General features: G+C 42.7%; 1 protein-coding gene and 1 pseudogene across 1 annotated transcript; one reads left to right on the top strand and one right to left on the bottom strand.

Moving 5' to 3' along the window:
* Positions 1–8,066: 8,066 nt before the first annotated feature.
* Positions 8,067–9,494, bottom strand: LDOC1 (LDOC1 regulator of NFKB signaling). Its single transcript, XM_037052632.1, has one exon. The coding sequence runs from the start codon at positions 9,300–9,302 to the stop codon at positions 8,865–8,867; it is 438 nt and encodes a 145-aa protein (XP_036908527.1). The 5' UTR covers positions 9,303–9,494; the 3' UTR covers positions 8,067–8,864.
* Positions 9,495–13,168: 3,674 nt separating this feature from the next.
* On the top strand, positions 13,169–14,402 carry LOC118991413 (small nuclear ribonucleoprotein-associated protein N-like; annotated as a pseudogene).
* Positions 14,403–18,533: the final 4,131 nt, after the last annotated feature.

The raw sequence follows: 18,533 nt of genomic DNA, 5'->3' as shown, positions 1-18,533 counted from the left end.
AATAATTCCTATCAGAACTTCTCACAATAAATACAAAGGATATATTATATTTACCCTGGTGTGGAAGCTTATGTAGGAATGTAAATTATCCTAATTTATCTATCTCCTTTAAAGGACACTTAGTTTATTTTTGTTTTGTTTTTGTCTTTGCTGTTAAAGAAAAAAGAGAGTAATTGCAGTGGTTTTCTTTTTTTTAAGATTTTTTAAATTTATTTTTAGACAGAGGAGAAGGGAGGGAGAAAGAGAGGGAGAGAAACATAAGTGTGTGGTTGCCTCTCACGTGCCCCCTACTGGGGACCTGGCCTGCAACCCAGGCATGTGCCCTAACTGGGAATCGAACCAGTGGCCTTTTAGTTCACAAGCCCACACTCAATCCACTGAGCTATGCCAGCCAGGGCTGCAGCATTTTTCTTATATATCAACTGTTCCATGCACCCACTGCAGTGCTTGTGCAAAAATGCAGATGAAATAACAGAAGTACAGAGTTGTAGGGGACAGGGCCTGCTGTTCTCTATAAGGGCTATTTTGTTGTTCAATGAGAGAAAGACCTGAGGAGTGGCCCACTAATGAAAATCCTTCAGATTACACAGAAGCAGCAGTTCATAGGAGACAAGCAATTTGAACAAGGCATTCCTTTCACAGGCACCATAATATTGTTAATAGAGCATTGGACTTGGGGGTGGGAATTCCTACCCCAGATTCTAACATGTTCTATCACAAGCAAGTGCTTTGAGGTTCTCTGAATCCCAATATCCCAATTTTTAAAATGTAAATAAAAATATCTCTTCACTGAGTTGGTGTGATGTGTAAGAAAATGAACATGAAAATGACTTTTCAAGTGTCAAATGCTGTTCATGTGTTAATTCTTACTATGTACTCTTGTGAATTTCCCTCTGGTATTGCTATGTTAATTTTAATGTGTCACACACCTTCTCTCCTGACACTGCCAATTCCCCAATATCAGTATCTTTCTACCAGAACACAGAAGTCTACCATGACAGTCAATCTTGTGTACTTATTTTACTGAATAATATCTATGGAAGAGAACAATGAAGTTAACATTTATTGGCTACCATATAAGGTACTAGGTAGTTTTTCTTATATTAGTCCTGAACTATAATTATTCCCATGATAGAGATATGGAATTTTATAATTGGAGAAGTCAAGTAGCAGTTTGGGGTTGGCAAAGCATATCTATGGCAAAGCCACAACAGGAATCAGAGTCCTTCGGGTCACCAACACATTCTCACTGAACTCAAACTTTGTGCAAAGAACAATCCAAATCCATTGTCAACTCACAGGAAACAAATCTCTCCATATAATTTGTCTATCTCCTGTAAGGTCCATTTCAGTCTCCTCACTTTTTATTCCAACGAATAAGAGATTTCTTTTTTTTCTCCATATACATATATTGCTTGGATTTCCAAAATATGTACCTCTTCTTATCCACAGATTATTAAAAACCCTTCCATTTTGCTCCTTGCTACACAGGCAGATAAAAAGTTGTTCCAAAAATTGGTAGTAAATTGGCCTTATTTTTGAAACACGAGAGAGAGAAAAAGAAAGAGAAACAGTGAGACAGAGTATTCTAAGTCATTAATACTCTGTCATTTACCTTTCAGTTTCTCCTACCCCCAAATCTGAGTCTTATTCAATCCCTCTCATAAGTTAGCTTGACAAGTTCTACAAACATAGAGCAGGGGTGCCAAACTCATTTTTACTAGGGGCCACATCAGCCTCATGGCTGCCTTCAAAGGGTCAAATGTAATTTCAACTCCTTAACAGTTAAGGAATAGTTACATTTATACAGTTCTAAAATTACATTCAGCCCTTGGAAGGCAACTACAAGGTTGATGTGGCCCCCAGTGAAAATGAGTTTGACATCCCTGACATAGACTATTTCAAGTAATGTAGACAATATAACTACTGGGTAGCAGGGGTGAGAATAGAAAGTATATAATGCTGACTCTGAAAATAATAGATATCATCTAGGTACATTCAGGTACTGTGAAAGCATGAGAGTAATACATTGAAATGACCTGTGAAATGTTATAAAATTGGGGGCAGGGGCCAGGTCTATGGGAAGTACGCAATGTGTGAGCCACCGACACTGAATTATTTCTGCCAGAGAAATGGTGTTGGGACTGCGCTGAAAGAGACAAAGAAAGCTGACCTAGAGCTGCCCTTCCTGAGGAAGAGTAACTTTACTAGGAAGTAGCCAAGATACCAAATGGTTCCTAGGAACACTCCCACTGGAGTAAAAGAACAGGGGAAAAAATGGCAACACTACCTAGCAACATACTGCCAGGAAACAGTTGTGACATATCACCATCATATCATATCATAACATATTATATTACTATCAACTTAAAAATACAAAGGAATCCTATCTATACAGCAAGAGAACAAATCAGAAATAAGTGGTTCAAGAACATGTAGGAGCCAATAGAAGTGAAAACATGAGCTGGCAGCACTGGGGGAAGAAGTGAAAGAAAAAACAAACAACACTGTCACAGAAATACAGCCAAACTGGAAGCAGCACAAAGATTTACAAACACATACTCCTGAAACCACTATAAAGAACGTAGAGAACAGGATTGATAAAAGTGAGCAGAATAAACTGGAAATGAAGAAAACATTTAAAAGTTGGAGAAAATTTAGTCTAGAAGGCAAGTAAAGAACATTCAACATAAATACATATTACACATATTTAAACAAGTAATTATGAAAGCTTTGCATAAATGGTCACACCAGGTTCCTCCAAAACAAGTGACAAAGAATGAATAAAGCTTATGTATATCCTATTCAAATTTTCAAACTATCCAGAAACTCATTAAAAATGTCAAATCAATTATAAGTGAAAAATATTAGGATGGCCTCAGACTTCTCTACAAAGTAGCATTCCAGCCCTGGCTGAGGTGGCTCAGAGGATTGAGTGCCCATCTGGGAACCAAAGGTTCACCAATTTGATTCCCAGTCAGGGCACATGCCTGGGTTGTGGGCCAGGTCCCCAGGAGGGGGTGCATGAGAGGCAACCACACACTGATGTTTCTCTTCCTCCCTTTTTCCTTCCTCTAAAAATAAATAAATAAAATCTTCAAAGAAAGCAAAGGAACATTCAACACTAAAACATAATGGAGCAATGAAAGAAAAGAAAATGTGACCCGTGAACTCACCTTGAAAAACTCAGATCATAGAGTTTCCAGGAGTATTTTAAAAAAAAAAACTAAAAATGGGGTGGGGGAACTAGCTAACAGAAAGATATTAAAAGAAAACTGAACAAGATTGTAATAATTTCATTCACTCATCTGATATATTAAGATTAAAACACGTGGGGATTATGCTCACAGGAAATGTTTGTAACATATAAATGTTACAAACACTGACAACACAGAAACAATGTAACTTACAAAGTTGATAGGGAAAACTATTCCTGTGTATGTTGAGTTCCTCATCTTTCATGGGTGAGTCAAGATAAATCATTTCTTAAAAAACAATTTAAGGGTATAAACACAAAATGCAAGCAAATAAGTTGAAGAGCACAGATGTGGGAGGAAATAGTGGAAAATAGAACTATATTAAACATTTTCACAACAGTCTAAAAATATTGTAAAGTGAAAAGGCAAATGACAAACTGGACATGAATATTTAATTTGTTATATATGCCTAATAAATAAAGCACTTCTGAAAAATTGAAAAAAAAACACATCAACAATCCAAGAGAAAATCGGGCAAGGATATGAAAAGAATAAAGAAAATACAGGAAATAGAAAATCCCACAGGACAAATGACCTGCTTTCCTCCACAAATAACTTGCAGGGTAAATTAAGGGTAGAGGGGAACTGTAACAAATTAAAAGACAGTTAAGAGATGCATAACCCAAATGTGTTGACCTCTTTTGGAACATAATTCAACCAAATAACTAAAAAGACATTTTTGCCTCAGTTGGTATGGCTCAGTGGATTGAGTGCTCACCAGCGAACCAAAAGGTTGCCAGTTTTGTGGGCCAGGTTCCCAATAGGGGGGGCGTGTGAGAGGCAACCACAGACAGATGTTTCCCCTCTCTTTCCCCTTCCCTTCCCCTCTCTCAAAATAAAAAAAATCTTTTTACTAAAAAAAAAAGACATTTTAAGACACTGGGGGGTATTCAATATAATTGAGTATTAAATATTAAGGCATCATTGTTAATTTTAGTTCGTGCAATGATGATATCATGGATTGTTTTAAAAGCCTTACCTGGTAAAGGGACATAATGAATTACTCAAGTAAATTGATACATATGGAGTTGATTTAAAATACTCCATAACAATTATAAGAAAGAAAAGGGATAAATTAGGCAAAAATGTCAGTAAATTTTGATTCCAGGGATGGGTCTATGCAGGCTCATTGTACTATTCTACTTGTGTATATGTTACAAATTTAATTTGCCTACATCCAAATGGGCAGTTGCAAAAGTCCTGTACTGCTATGCAATTATCTGTGTCTAGAGAACAGAAAAATAGAAATTATCACAATTACTTCAGTTACTATTGGAATATAATTTCCTTTGATTTCTTTTACTGGTAGTATTTGTTCTAAAACTAAAGATTTAAAGTGAGGCATATAACCAGTCCTATAACAATTTTTTTGTTTTTGCTTTTTAATCTTGAGTTGAGTAGATGACTCTGAACTGAGTGGAAATTCAGTTAAACTGACTGTACAGTGACTTTGGCTAAAATGAAAGAAATATATTATGGCGATTTTCTGATTAAATTATTTGTCATTTAGGAAGGAGGAGGAGGAATGCAAACCTTGCAGACACTATGATACAAAAATTCATTTCTTATTGATTACATCAGATGGCAGGCCCTGAAGGGAGAAAGGGAGATGCATAAACGTTGCTATTCTGAAACACACTTTGCAGTGCTTCATCACTATTCCGCCAACTCATCCCGGGGAGGCCTTCTGCTCCACTAACAAATCTTGCTATGCTGCTAATAATTACTACTTCAAGCAAGCTATTACCTATACCAGGCTAATTGCATTGCTTAAAAATATGTCTTTGCACAATGTAACATTTGAAGATGAAGGAAAAAATGCTAACAGAGGCATTTCAGACAAGAAAATAAAAATGCAAGGGGGAGGTAACCAGATTTTCATTAAGAAAAGTAGGTGGTTACCAGCATTGTGGAACGACACCAGACAGTTCACTGTACCTACCTGTGAACAGAACTAAGTGAACATAAGCCTATAAGGAATAATACTCTGTGGTGCAAACTACCAGATACTTTTAACAGTGCTTTAGCAAATTTCTATTTCAAAGCGAATAATAAATACGCTTCATACAATTTGTCCCAACCTAATCATCCATTGAGGAAAACATTCTCAGGACCTTGTATTGATAACTCTTTATTATCTTTGTTTTAATTGCTTTGAGAACCTAGAACATTTTTAAGGTTCATTTGCTAAAAAATAAATATCAAGCACTTGTTTGTTGATGTGTTAATGATAGCTGTTTTGGAAAAACTGGGACAACTATAATAACACAAGCAATGAAATCTTTTTAAAATAATTAAAATACAACTATTCCACCAATTCCATCAAGAAGTCTCCCTCTAGACTGCCTACTTTCTAATTGCTGAGGTTTTCATTATGTTGTAATAGCAGAAAATAGCTGAACACAATGTGCAAAATGTACCTCTATGTTTATGTCATTTTGCAAAACACAGCAAAACACTTATAGAATTAATAAGTGGTAGTGCTTACCTATTCAAATGATTAAGGAAATCCAAAGATACTTTAGTAGATTTAATATCATTAAATGATTATGATCTTTATTATGATTAATGTCATGTCATTAATAGCATAATTTCAGTGACCATTTCCAGTTTAGTGTGCCCAAGATGAGAATTCAGGAGTCTGTAGTTGGTATTTGTTATTTCATCATTTTCATCCCCTCTTAATAGTTTCCATCTGAGTGGTGCTTCTATCTTTAGACATGGTTATTTACTTCTCCATTCTCTTTTACTCTACCTTCTGGCACTTTCGTGAATTACTTCCTGAGTGGTACAGACTTTGCCCATGTCTCTGTGTTTTTACTGTGGAATATGCCCCACAAGGTAGCCAGATTCTCACAGTATGGTTCTCTGCAGTTCACAGCACAACCTGCTTTTCCATAATATGTGAAAGACCACACACACACTCAATTCAGAGCAAGCTCCCTGGCCTAGCTCTCATGGATGCTACTAAGATGCTACCTTGGTATGATATCCTCACTCGCCAGAGAACCCTTCCTTCCCCTACAGAGAATGTGCTCACTTTGTGCGATCATGAGGAACAAATCTCATGTACTGATCTTCAACTTCTGTCCCAGGAAAGCTCACTCCCACATCTAATCACGGTCTAGAATCTAGATTCTCTTTCTGAGCCTTGCCTGTAGCTAAATACCTTTCCAGTTCTGGTGCAAGGCAGCACAAAAACAAGGAACTACAATCACTATAAGGACAAAACCATCTTTCATTTACTACCGTTTCTCTAACTCCTCAGTCCACCTGGGCCACTGATAATTTGAATGACTAATTTTTGGTGTCATTGGACCCTTTACCTAGTGTTCATCTGTTGCCCACTTTCCCTCAACTTGGGCCTCAACCTCCTTTGCTAAGTAATACCCACTCCTGTTCCCACCTTCCAGAAACAACTTTCCTAGGCCCGAGAAATGACTACCTCCCTGGACTCTACCCACTCACCAAATAGACTGGCTTTCTCCATGACTTCATATCTGATCCCAAAGAGTAAACAAGGTGTTGCCATGCTCTCATTTTCACTCTCCCTGAGCCTGCTCTGCACCTGTTCATAGCACCTAAAGCTAAGCTCGTAGCAAGAGACCTGCTTCCAAGTGAAACTTCAGTTCCCAGGCCTATTTACTGAGTGCTCACCATGTAGCAGGGACAGTTCTAAATACCTTAGAGGTGTGATCTCATCAATTCCATGTCTGTGAGGTGGTGGCCAGTATAATGAGCAGTATGTCATTTAATCTACAGTGAGGTTTACCAGTGCAAATAAAAGAATACCCAGCCTCAAAAGGTCTTAAATAAGGAAATGGCTTCTTTCAATTCATGTAGAGGTCCTAACATAGGGCTGGCTCCAGGCATGGTACAATGGTATTCGGACATACATAGGTGAGAATGAGAATTCTGAACACTCCAAATCCTCCTGAAATTTCCTGGTTGGCAGAGGCCCCCCCCCCAACAATCCCTCAACCAAGCTTCTCTGATTTGCAAGGTCAATAACCTAGGATATTGACCTTGCAAAGGTGTGCAGATTCTCCTCAACACCCACCTGCTGGACTTGGACTCAGCAATGTCTCTGAGCCCCCCACAAGCCCATATGATCTCAGCAGAGTTCAGCAGTGCAAAGTCAAGTTCGGGAGACCCCCAGGCACCGTGCCAACTTCCATAGGCAGGACTCTGGGGCACATGTATGGGTGAGCATTTTAATGATGTCAGCCCAAGGAGGGTGAAACGTTAAGATCGGGCTCTATTTATTACGGGTGCACTTACCCAGGATCCAGAACCTAAGGTTATCTCGAGCATCTGAAAGGGGGATTGAAATAAGGTGCTCCATTGTTAATCAAACCCTGACATCAACAGCACCCACACACGACAAGGATTAAGGGGCAGAATCTCCCTGGCAGTGTTCAGGAAGGAAGTCAAAGGCTCAGGAAAGGAGGAACATTGTAGGTGTCCAGATTTATGTCCACTGCCCTAGTATAATTAATAATGGTGCCCTCTTTCACTTTCAAGTGTCCCACTTTAGGATGGTGTGCTACCCGCTCAGCCACCCTTTACCTATGCCACCCTGGAGGCCCCAGAAGACACTCCCTTCGCCAAAGCTTTAAGAAATGCCTTGGTGAGGGGGGCACCAGAATCCTTATACAGCCCTGTGGTACCTTTCCTCTGCAGCCTAGAGATGCCACTGGGGAATACTGGGATTCAACTAGCTTCCCTGATCTCAATGGGAATAATGGAAGTCAGGTGACAGTAGTAGAGGCCCATGCTAGCACTTAACCATTAAAAGACACTCCTTTCTTTTTTTCCATAGTGCTCAGTATTTATTGAAAAGAAGAACTCAAATGCATTTTCCAGATAGTATTGAGAAGCTGGGCTGAATGCCTGTTTTTGTTTGTTTTTAGTATTTTTGTCCAAATGCACACATCTGTGCGACTTCTGCAATTGTTAAACAAAAAAAAAATGACAGCTATGTAAAACTGGTGCATAGTAGAAAAGAATGTCCACAATTTGGCTGCCAGGAACACTAGGCCCCTGCAGCTATGCGGTGGGGGAGGGGGGACTCTGGGAATAGGTATGAAACTAACCAGGTTGAAAGTCTGGCCCCTTCAGGGGTTGGTGAGATGTCCATATCAATGTCCAAGGAGGTGCAGCCAACGCAGGCATCTTCTAGGCTGGTCCTCATCTCCAAAGGCGGTGGTGGTCTGTTGCTGGAATGTAGTGGACGGTGGTGTAGAAGCAGCGCAGGTCTCTAGGCAGATGTAGGCCTGGCAGTTGGCAGGGCTGCACACTGTCTGACCAGCTGAGGCTCAGTACACAGTCCAAAGTAGCAGGGATGCGTCCTGGTGCTGGCCAGAGTGGATGGCAGCGATCTTCAGAGATAACTCCGGGCCCCAGCAGCAGGTAACTGGAGCACAATTCTTGGAACAAAGACAAGCACTACAGGAAGTGAAGGGAAAGAACCGGAGGACCGAGGCAGGGGAGACGGTCAGGAGGCTAGGAGAAGCACGGAGCTGTGGGAGAGGAGGAGCAGGAGGGGGGGTGGCTCGGGGTGGCGGCGTGCAGGGCCCAACCCCCTAGGCCTGAGGGTCTCCGGGCCTAGTAACCATATTCTTCCTCCTCTTCATCTTCTTCTTCATCATCCCAGCCAAAACACTGCTTCAGCTCTTCGAGGAAGGCCTGGTAATCACTCAGGATGGGGCTATCCATCTCGATGTACGGCACCACCCACTCCTCAGCTTCCCCGGTGAGCAGGCTGATTAGGAATGCCACTTTCATGGCGTCGTTGCAGAACCGGTTCTCGTTGACGAGCATGTAAGACGTCGTCTGCACGATAAACTCGGGGAGACGCGAGCTCTCGCCGTTAAACGTCTCGGGGAAAGGCACCGGGCAGCTCGGCGGACGTACCTGGCGCAGCAGGGTGGCCCTCTCGCACACCAGCAGCCGCAGCTGTTCCATCAGCTGACTGTTCTCGATGCTCAGGGCGCGGTGCCGCACCAGGAGAGCGTGCAGCAGCAGGACCAGCTCGTCCACCATGGCGAACAGCTTGGACAGGTTGGGCTCCGTTCTGCTAGGCTCGGCTAAGGCGCGCACAGAGGCCACGCAGGACGTGCGTGTCCACGGAGGCGCCGACGTCCAGGAGAAGAACAGGCCACACACAGAGAGGTCCAGGCAGTTATGAGAGTTCCGGCCCACAAAGCGGCTTTTGAGGCCGGCGCTCCGGCGCGTCGCTGGAACGGGGTGGGCGGAGACGGGGAGCCAGCGTATCCCGGGAAGACTCCGGCGCAGCGTGAGGGCGTGGCCAGACGGGGCGGGTTGGCCTGCGAAGACTTGACTGAGGAGGGCGTGGTCAGAGCGTGAGCAGTCTCCAGGTTTCAGGACCAGGTATTCTTAAGGACTCCGCATAAAGAGGCAGGGGACTGAGTCCGAGCCCAGGATAGGGGACTGGTATTTGCCAGGACTCAGTGAGTGCTAAGACCCATCTCTCAGAGAGAGGGCCAACCTGCTCCAGTTTAAAGGATTAACTACCCAGCCGACTTACACAATGCTGTGCTCCTTGGTGGGCAAGTGGCCCCCAGATTCCGTTTATATGCTCTTTGTTAACACATTTTCTTGCTTATTTAAATCTCACCCAGGGAGCTATTAGCACTGCTGGCCGCAACAGCAGCAGACATCCATTGTTTCAGAGTAATGAAAGACCCCCCAGGAGTCCTGTCTTTCAGACAAAACAAAATATTTAAACAGGGATTTTCTTTAGTTGGGAAGTAGTATTGTATCTCTCTACCCTTTTTTAACTTTTATTTTTCTGAATAGTGAAGTATAAAAAGTTCTACAAAGTCATTCAATAACCACTTGCAGCCACGCTTCCTATCTTTGACTATTTCATGTCCTAATATTATTGTTCCTTGGTCCCTGGGTGTCATTTTTGCTTAACAATTAAGACTTGTGTTTTTAAACGGTTTTGTTTTTCTACTTTGAATGTCATTATTCAAAGAGTTGTTGACAATCGAATTGTGTCCAAGCCCTTAACAGCCAACTGTTGGCTCTGCTTTTAAACTCTATCCCCAATTTAATCACTTTTTTGTCACTTCTGCCGCTACCAACCACCCAGATCTCAGCCTTCTTTTCATACCCGGATTGCTACAACTAATCTCTTAGCTTTCCCACTTCTCTCCCTATAGTGTGTATATTCTCCACAGATTAAGCACAGGAATTCTTTAGAACAAAAGATAGATATCTTGAGCCAAACACTCCCAACATTTTTTCCTTCTCACTCACAGTAAAAAGCAAAATTTTGGTCATGGCCCAGAGGCCCTGCCTCACTTTCTAAGCTTCTTCCCATTCCTTGCTCTGCTGTAATGAACCTCAACGTCCACTTTGTTGATTCTCACACACAAGTATCTCTGATCTCAGGTTCTTTGCACTTTCTGTTGTTTTTGCCTAGCAAGGACTCTCCCCAGTCACCTGCCTGACACCATCTCCCACTGTTTTTGGAGAGTACTTGCCTGACAACCTCATCTTTCAGAGCGCTCTGTTTTCTGCAGTAATTTATAACCCCTCACGATGCTTCATTTCTTTACATAGCATTTGTCATACAAGCAGACATCATATCATATAGAACTTTGTCAGTCTGCCTCCACTTTACAATGTAAATCTATGTGGACAGAGATTTTGCTTTGTTTGCTGCTCTATTCCTAATGCCTGGAAAAGTGCCTGGCCTAGAGTAAGAAGCTCCATAAATTTTTGGTGGATGAAAGAATCTCTGGGTGCAGATGTTGAAATAAAAATTAGATATGGTGGCTATACAAAGTGTCCAGAAATACTCTTCAAATTGTCCAGAATGTTCTATCTCTGATCATACATTAGTCCCCATTGTAAAATGATGACTGATGTAATAAAAATGGCTAAATAATTTTTTCCAAAAACATTCTCTTCAGTCCTTTACAACAGAATTGAATAGGCATCCATGGAAGTGAGAGACTGAGGGACAGGAGAGAAACAGGACCAAGGGCCACGTAGGGACAGGAGGAGAGAATCACACTGCTGAGAGGGTGGGCAGGGGAAAGAAAGGGTAGGAGGTAATTATTAGCCCTTGGATTCTCCTGTGATATGAGTTCCCCCACTAGATGAGAAGACCCTTGAGGTTAACCAGGGATTTTCTCTCAATTACCCTTTTATCTTCAGCATATGAAAGTGTTTACTAGGTGCGGCATAAATGCTCAGTGGATGGAATGAAGGGACAGGAAATGTCAGAGGTAGATTTCTGGCCATCCAGCTCATTCACAGCTCAGGGTGGAGGGTGGATCTGCCTGGTGTATCAGTTCATGTCCAGCTCCACTTTGCATGTCCAGACCCTACTACAAGAAGAAATGCCCGGGGTTCCATTCCCAGGGACACCCATCCTGTGGCAGACACTGGGTCTAGGGACTGACATGAGGTGCCTTCTTGATTCTGAATAAAGACCCTGTACAAAGATGGGCCGTCTAGGAACCTGAGACCCAGAAGTGAAAGACTTGCCTAAAACCAGGAGGAGAGCAGTAAGTTGGTGCTGCAGTACCACAGTCATGGCTCATGTGATTCTGATGCACAGGCCTTTCCAGTGAACGAGTATTATGCACTGAACTTCTGTGAATGAGGCCAATCTGGTGAAAACCCAGAGATGATTAGGCCAAACCTGCCCTAACCTTCCTCCTACAACCCCATGACAGAGGAAGTCATGCAGTCCTGCACAGGAAGCAACCACTGGTATCACCTCAGAGAGGGCTCTGAGCTCCTGGAAAACAAGGAATGTCATGGCCAGAACTGTGCGCAGAGCTAAGCAGTGACTTTGGGAGGTGTTTCCCAACTTGGAAGGAGGAAGAAGAGACAGGCAGTCCCTCATAGACACTCAGGGGAGCAGTTGAGAATAAGTGAGTAATATAAACAGACAAAATGTATAGAAATATAATGTTCAAGTTAACCAGCTTTCCAGTGCTCACGATGCTCTCCCACAATTGCTAAGGACTGCCAGCCCTTATTTATCCATCCACCCTGCTTAGAGCCACAAATTGCTTTAGTCATTCCCCTTTCTCCTCTGGAGTGACCTTTGAATGTTCCTTTGCACTGAGGTAAAGATGCTGGGGGCAGAGGCAAAGCAGACCATACGACTTATCTCAGGGTCAGAAACTTTATCGGGACAGCTCTGGCTCAGAACATCCTGAGGGTGGTTTGGACTCCACTATTTTGCAAGAAAGGTACACAGGGTCGAGGCCGAGGTAAATCCTCCCTTATCACTTCCACCACCTTCCATGCTCAAACCCTGCCCTGGCATCCACCTGGAAACCAGACTGTAAAATTACTTTAAAATAAGCATGAAAATGTCTCTCAATTCTTTAGCTTCCTGAGCAATGTGAATAAGTAGGGTAAACCAATCTGATACTTGAATATGCAGCCAGGAGCAGAAAGTAACTTTGGAGGGGATATTTGTGAGAGGATCAAATGGATGCCACTCAGATCCAGGCCTCTGCCCACAAGCTCCTCCCCTTCCATCTGCTTACCAGGTGCACCAGGATCTACTTTTTATAATAACCACATCTAGAGGGCTGTGGAGACCTCTAGCCTAGAGAGAGGAATGAGTAGGTACAGCTTTCTCCCTCCTGTCTTCACCCATTCCAGCTTACCAAAATGACCTGAAACATTTTTACATGTTTAAGTGCTGGCTGTATTCTTATGGTTAAAATAAATTAGCCCTGGAGTTGGCAATGTGGCTGTGAGGCCAGCGCAGAGTGGAGGGGCTGCCAGAGATGCCTGGCATTGTGGTACAAGGAGCTGCCAGTGGCCCAAATGGGCCAGGGGCCACTTACACTTCAGAAGGACTGTGCAACAGCAGGAGGTGGAAGTCCAGGGCTGGACTTAGTGTTATAGCCACCATGACTGTGGGAAAGAACAGCAAGATGCTGCAGCACATCAACTATAGCAGCAGTCCCCATCCTCTTTGGCACCAGGGACTGGTTTGGTGGAAGACAATTTTTCCATGGACCAGTGGCAGGGGGCATGACTTTATAGCCTGATATCAGATGCAGCTTAACTGTCTGTCACTGGCCACTCACTGATAGGGTTTTGATGAATCTGCAAGCAGTTGATTTATGATGGTCTCTGTGCAGTCAAACCTCTTTGCTAATGATAATCTGTATTTGCAGCCATTCCCCAGCGCTAGCATCACCGCCTCAGCTCTACCTCAGATCATCATGCATTAGATTCTCATAAGGAGTGTGCACCCTAGATCCCTCGCATGCGCAGTTCACAGCAGGTTTTGTGCTCCTCTGATAATCTAATGCCTCTGCTGATCTGACAGGAAGTGGAGCTCAGGTGGTAATGTGAGCAATGGGAGCAGCTGTAAATACAGATGAAGCTTCACTTGCTCACCTGCTGCTCACCTCCTCCTATGCTGCCCACTTCCTAACAGTCCCTGGCCTAGGGGTTGGGGACCCCTGGACTATAGAATGAGGTGCATACTGCAAGGTGGCCGAATCTTCATCGGCACCTTTCAAGCTTTGGACAAGCATGTGCACTTCATCCTCTGTAATTACAATGAGTTCAGGAAGGTCAAGCCAAAAATGTGAAGAAACCAGAGCATGAAGAGAAGCAGGTTTTGGGTCTGGAATTGCTGCATGGGGAGAACTTTATTTCCATGAGGGTGGAGGGACCTCCCCCCAAAGATACTAGAATTGCTTGAGTACCACTTGCAGGAGCTGCAGTAGGCCTTGGAGTTGGCAGGGCCACTGGCAAAGGAGTACAAGTGGCATTCCAATTCCATGGGCTCCTGTGGAATTAGGTCATGTCGGAGGGGTTGGGGTGCCCTCCCAGCAGGTAATGACTGCACAAGGAAAGGGCCATGTCACAGATGCCACCATAGCAGCCACTGCCAGCATAATTGGAGCCTCAACTCAGTACCCACCAGGTCAGGGTACCTCCCCCATCCGTGTGGGGTAGGCAAATCCCCTCCAGGCATTATGGCTCTTCCACCTGGTATGAGAGCACCCATGGTCCCCCTCTGCTTGAGGGGCACCAAGAGGTATCCCTCCTCCAGGAATGAGATCCCTACCACCAAGAATCAGAGTTCTACCTCCCCTAGGAATGCATCCACCAAGACCATAGGATACTATTTGTCCTTAGTCACTTTTTCCTGCCGTGTCTTGTGAAACTCTGCAGAATGTGAGCTTCTGTGCCTGCAAATGAGCTTCTCTTTGCTGCATTAATATTTGCTAATAAATGCATAGAACAACTAAACCATGAAAAAAAAAGAAATTAGCCATGGCTGGATGGTTCAGTTGGTTGGAGTCTCGTCCCATATGCCAAAAGGTTGCAAGTTTTATCCCCATCAGAGCACATGTGTAGGTTTCTGTTTGATCCTGGTTGGGGCACGTTTGTGAGGCAAACAGTGGATGTTGCTCTCACATCAAAGTTTCTCTCTCCCTCTCCCTTCCTCTCTCTCTAAAAATCAATAAAACATATTCTCCGGTGAGAATTAAAAAGGTTTTTAAAAAGAAATTAAATAATACCAGTGCGGGCCCTGGCTGGTGTATCTCAGTGGATTGAGCGCGGGCCTGCGAACCAGACAATCGCAGTTCGATTCCCAATCAGGGCACATGCCTGGGTTGCAGGCCAGTTCCCAGCAGGGGACTCACGAGGGGCAACCACACATTGATATTTCTCTCCCTCTCTCCTTCCCTTCTCCTCTAAAGAAAAATAGATAAACTCTTTAAAAAAATAATACCAGTGTGGTAAAATTAAAAGAAAATATTCCTAATACCTCTCCTCTTCCTAGAAATCAAACTAAATGAGGATTGTTGAAAATTCTGTTTGTCTCTCTATATGCACTTTTGCAGAATCCTAATACCCATAGTTCTGCAAACAAATATATAGATACACAGAGCTGTCTTCTTAATGATTACATAATCCTGCACATAAATTTCTCAGGCAAGCTCTTCCTGAGAGCTAAAGAGACCCATCTCTGTTCAGTTTCTCAGATGAAGCAGAAGGACGGTGCCAAAAATACACTAGCAGTCCCAAAGATACGTAACTGGAAAATCAGATTTCTATGGCTGGATGATGATTTACATGAACTGATGTCTTATTCATTTTATTTTTCATGCATCTACCCTAGATTGCTATAATATAGAATTTATTGCCTGTAGTATCAGTAATTGTGTCCTGTGAGGAACTCTAATCTGCATGTGCACATTTATGTCACTGTGTGAGTGGCTATATCCAAGTGGACACACACACATTGTTGCCCTCTACCTCCACTGATGCCACATAGGGTGAGAACTGGCTGTCTCATAGTATCACAAAGATCGAATCAAAACGGACCATGTTCTCTTCAAAGAATATATACGCCTCTGTAAAAGCATTGTAATATAGAATGGAGTATATTTCAGGAAAGCATTGGGGAAAGGAGGGAATTTTTGAAATTTGGGTTCAAATTCTCATACTGTTTATTTTCGTCATGAGAAAAACAAAGAGAAGTTTAATAATGACACCAAACTGAAGGGGGTTGTTTGCTTGCATACATCAAAGCCCAATAAAACATGAACGGGAGTTTGCACCAAAAAAGTAAAGGTTTATTCAAAGAAATAGTGCCAAGCCAGGAGACACAGGTGAGCAAGTGTTCTAAACCCAACTCCTGACGGCCCTTAGAGGCTGGGTTATATATGGGAAAAATCATTAATTATGGGGATTAATGTAGTTCAAGTCGTGAGCTCTACAGCTCAGTTGGAACCAGGGTTGGGAGGAGTTGATCATTGTATCAGGCCCCCATGTCCACCATGGGGTGGTTCTGTCTAGTTTTGTGTGGCCCTGTTCGGTAGGGTCCTTGCATTTTCATGGGCCTGGCGCTGAAAAACAACTGAGGTCAAGATGTTATCTTTAGTTTTCCCGAAACTCTGTTCCCTTGCACAAGAGACCCGAGGCTTTATTCTTAAGACTGCCTGACCCTGACCAGCGCCTGATGTCCTGAAGGCTTAATGATTAAGGGGGTAGACACGCGGTACGTGCAGAGGTAGACCGGTCTGGTTCAAAGGAAGCAAGTGAGTGATGATAGGACTAAACTATGTGGCTTGACCAAGTCACGAAATTCCATTGAGCTTTGGTCACTTTTTCAATAAATGTGTATAATAGTAGGATCTAAATCATAAGGCAGCAGTGAAAAGCAAATGATAGGTATAAAAGTATTTGGCAAACTACAAAGTGCTATACACAGATCGCATGTTATGTTTCACTGGATGATTGTGATTCACTAGTCTTGCAGTGACCGTATGACCTGCCTTTGAAATTTAATGTGTAGTTACTTTACCTCTGATTTTATCCTAGTATAGATAAGTTTACATTTTTAAAACAATATTTATTCTTGAAAAAGTAGTAATTTGAAGGACAAACTAAGGTTTCATCTTGGTCTTGCTTTGTGTCAGTTCACAACATGCTGCTGTCATAATACAGAGACAAACTTTTTAAAAAGGGAAAACCAGTATCCATTACAACATTCTGAAGGCCATCTTGTAACACTTTCTATTTTTCTCTGTCAAGTTTGGGGGAATTCGTACTGCAGGTGGGATGCAGATAATGCGATGCTCTCTCAGAGCAAAGAGGCCATTGTACTTCCAGAAACCTTTCATCACTGTGCCAGCATGGTGGTCCTTCTGGGGGAGGCCAGTAGCCCCAGGTTTTTCTGACAAACAGAAAGCAGGATTTCTCCCAGCCCTCGAAGCATCTCTGGTTGGCCCTCAGCTGTGTCCCAGAATCCTCTTCTCTCAGGTTCCCTAGATTTGCCTGCTAGCCTCCTTCAGCTATCTTGGTGCCTCCTATTCACTCAGCGACTATTTTTCTTAATACAGAAATAGGTCCTTGGAGTGAACATCCTCTTGCAAGTACTCCAATGTTTGTACAAAATGGGGATGGAATCACAGAAATCCAGAGCTGGAGGGAATAGTGCCAGTTGCTCATTCTAAGGTCTCCCACATGGTCCAAAAAAAAAGGCCTGCAGAGTGGCCCACTAATGAAAACAGATTAGAGATGAGATGAGGTAGCAAAGGTCCAGAGGCGATGAGTCACTTGCACAAGGCAAACGATAAGACATTATCTTTAGAGGCAGCATGGAGTTGTGAAAAGGGGACAAGACTAGAGCTTCAAATACCTGGGGCGGGTTCTGAATCTGACCAGGTGGTATCATAGATGAGCCCCTGGGCACCTTTGAAACCCAATATCCTTATTTGCAAAAAGTAAATAAAATGCCCTCTTACAGAGTTGGTGTGAGTCTCAAATGAGAAAATGAATTCGAAAGTAAGTTTTTTTAAATATATTTTATTGGTTACGCTATTACAGTTGTTCCATTTTTTCCCTTTGCCACCCTCCACCCAGTACCCACCATTCCATCTGGCAATTGCCCCCTTAGTTCATGTCCATGGTTCATGCACATAAGTTCTTTGGTTTCTCCATTACCTATACTGTTCTTAACATCCCCCTGTCTATTCTGTACCTACCAATTTGTACTTCTTACTCCCTGCACCTTTTCCCCCATTCTTCCCCCACTCCCAGCTGGTAACCCCCCAAATGATCACCATACGTATGATTCTGTTCCCGTTCTGGTCGTTTGCTTATTTTTTTTAATTTAGTTGTTGATAATTGTGAATTTGTTGCCTTTTTAACTTTCATAGTTTGGATCTTTTTCATAAGTCCCCTTAACATTTCATGTAATAATGTCTTGGTGATGATGAACTCCTTTAGCTTTACCTTGTCTGGGAAGCACTCTATCTGCGCTTCCATTCTAAATGTTTTATTTTTTGCAGTTCTCTTCCTTTCCCCTATGTCTCCCAAAGCTTCTCTTCTTTGTGTGTGTGTGCATGTGTGTGTGTGTGTGTGTGTGACCTGACATCATCAACGAATGTATTTCTTTCAGAGACAAAATAAATCTTAAAGTGTAAAGTGTTTTTCACACATTAATTCTTCATTTCCATTCTTTTTAAACTTGTTTTGAAATAATTTTAAACATACAAAAACGTGTAAGATTTTAACAAATTCCATATATCCTTCCCCCAGGTGAACTATTTGTTAACATTTTACCATATTTACTTCTTTTTCTCTCACAGTTAGCATTTGTGTGTGTGTGTGTGTGTGTGTGTGTGTGTGTGTGTTATTTTCTCTAAACCATTTGGGGGTTGCAAACATGAAGGCTCATTTCCCCTTATTACTTCAGCATGCATTTGCTATAAACAGGCACACTGTCCTACAAAA

This window comes from Sturnira hondurensis, unplaced genomic scaffold, assembly GCF_014824575.4.
Source record: "Sturnira hondurensis isolate 20B ecotype Veracruz unplaced genomic scaffold, ASM1482457v3 Scaffold0007487, whole genome shotgun sequence".
Classification (NCBI taxonomy): domain Eukaryota; kingdom Metazoa; phylum Chordata; class Mammalia; order Chiroptera; family Phyllostomidae; genus Sturnira; species Sturnira hondurensis.
This window is presented reverse-complemented; position numbering and strand designations above follow the sequence as displayed.

What these genes read in the sequence shown, in the direction of transcription:
- LDOC1 (XM_037052632.1), bottom strand. Translation starts at nt 9,302, where the DNA reads ATGGTGGACGAGCTGGTCCTGCTGCTGCACGCTCTCCTGGTGCGGCAC.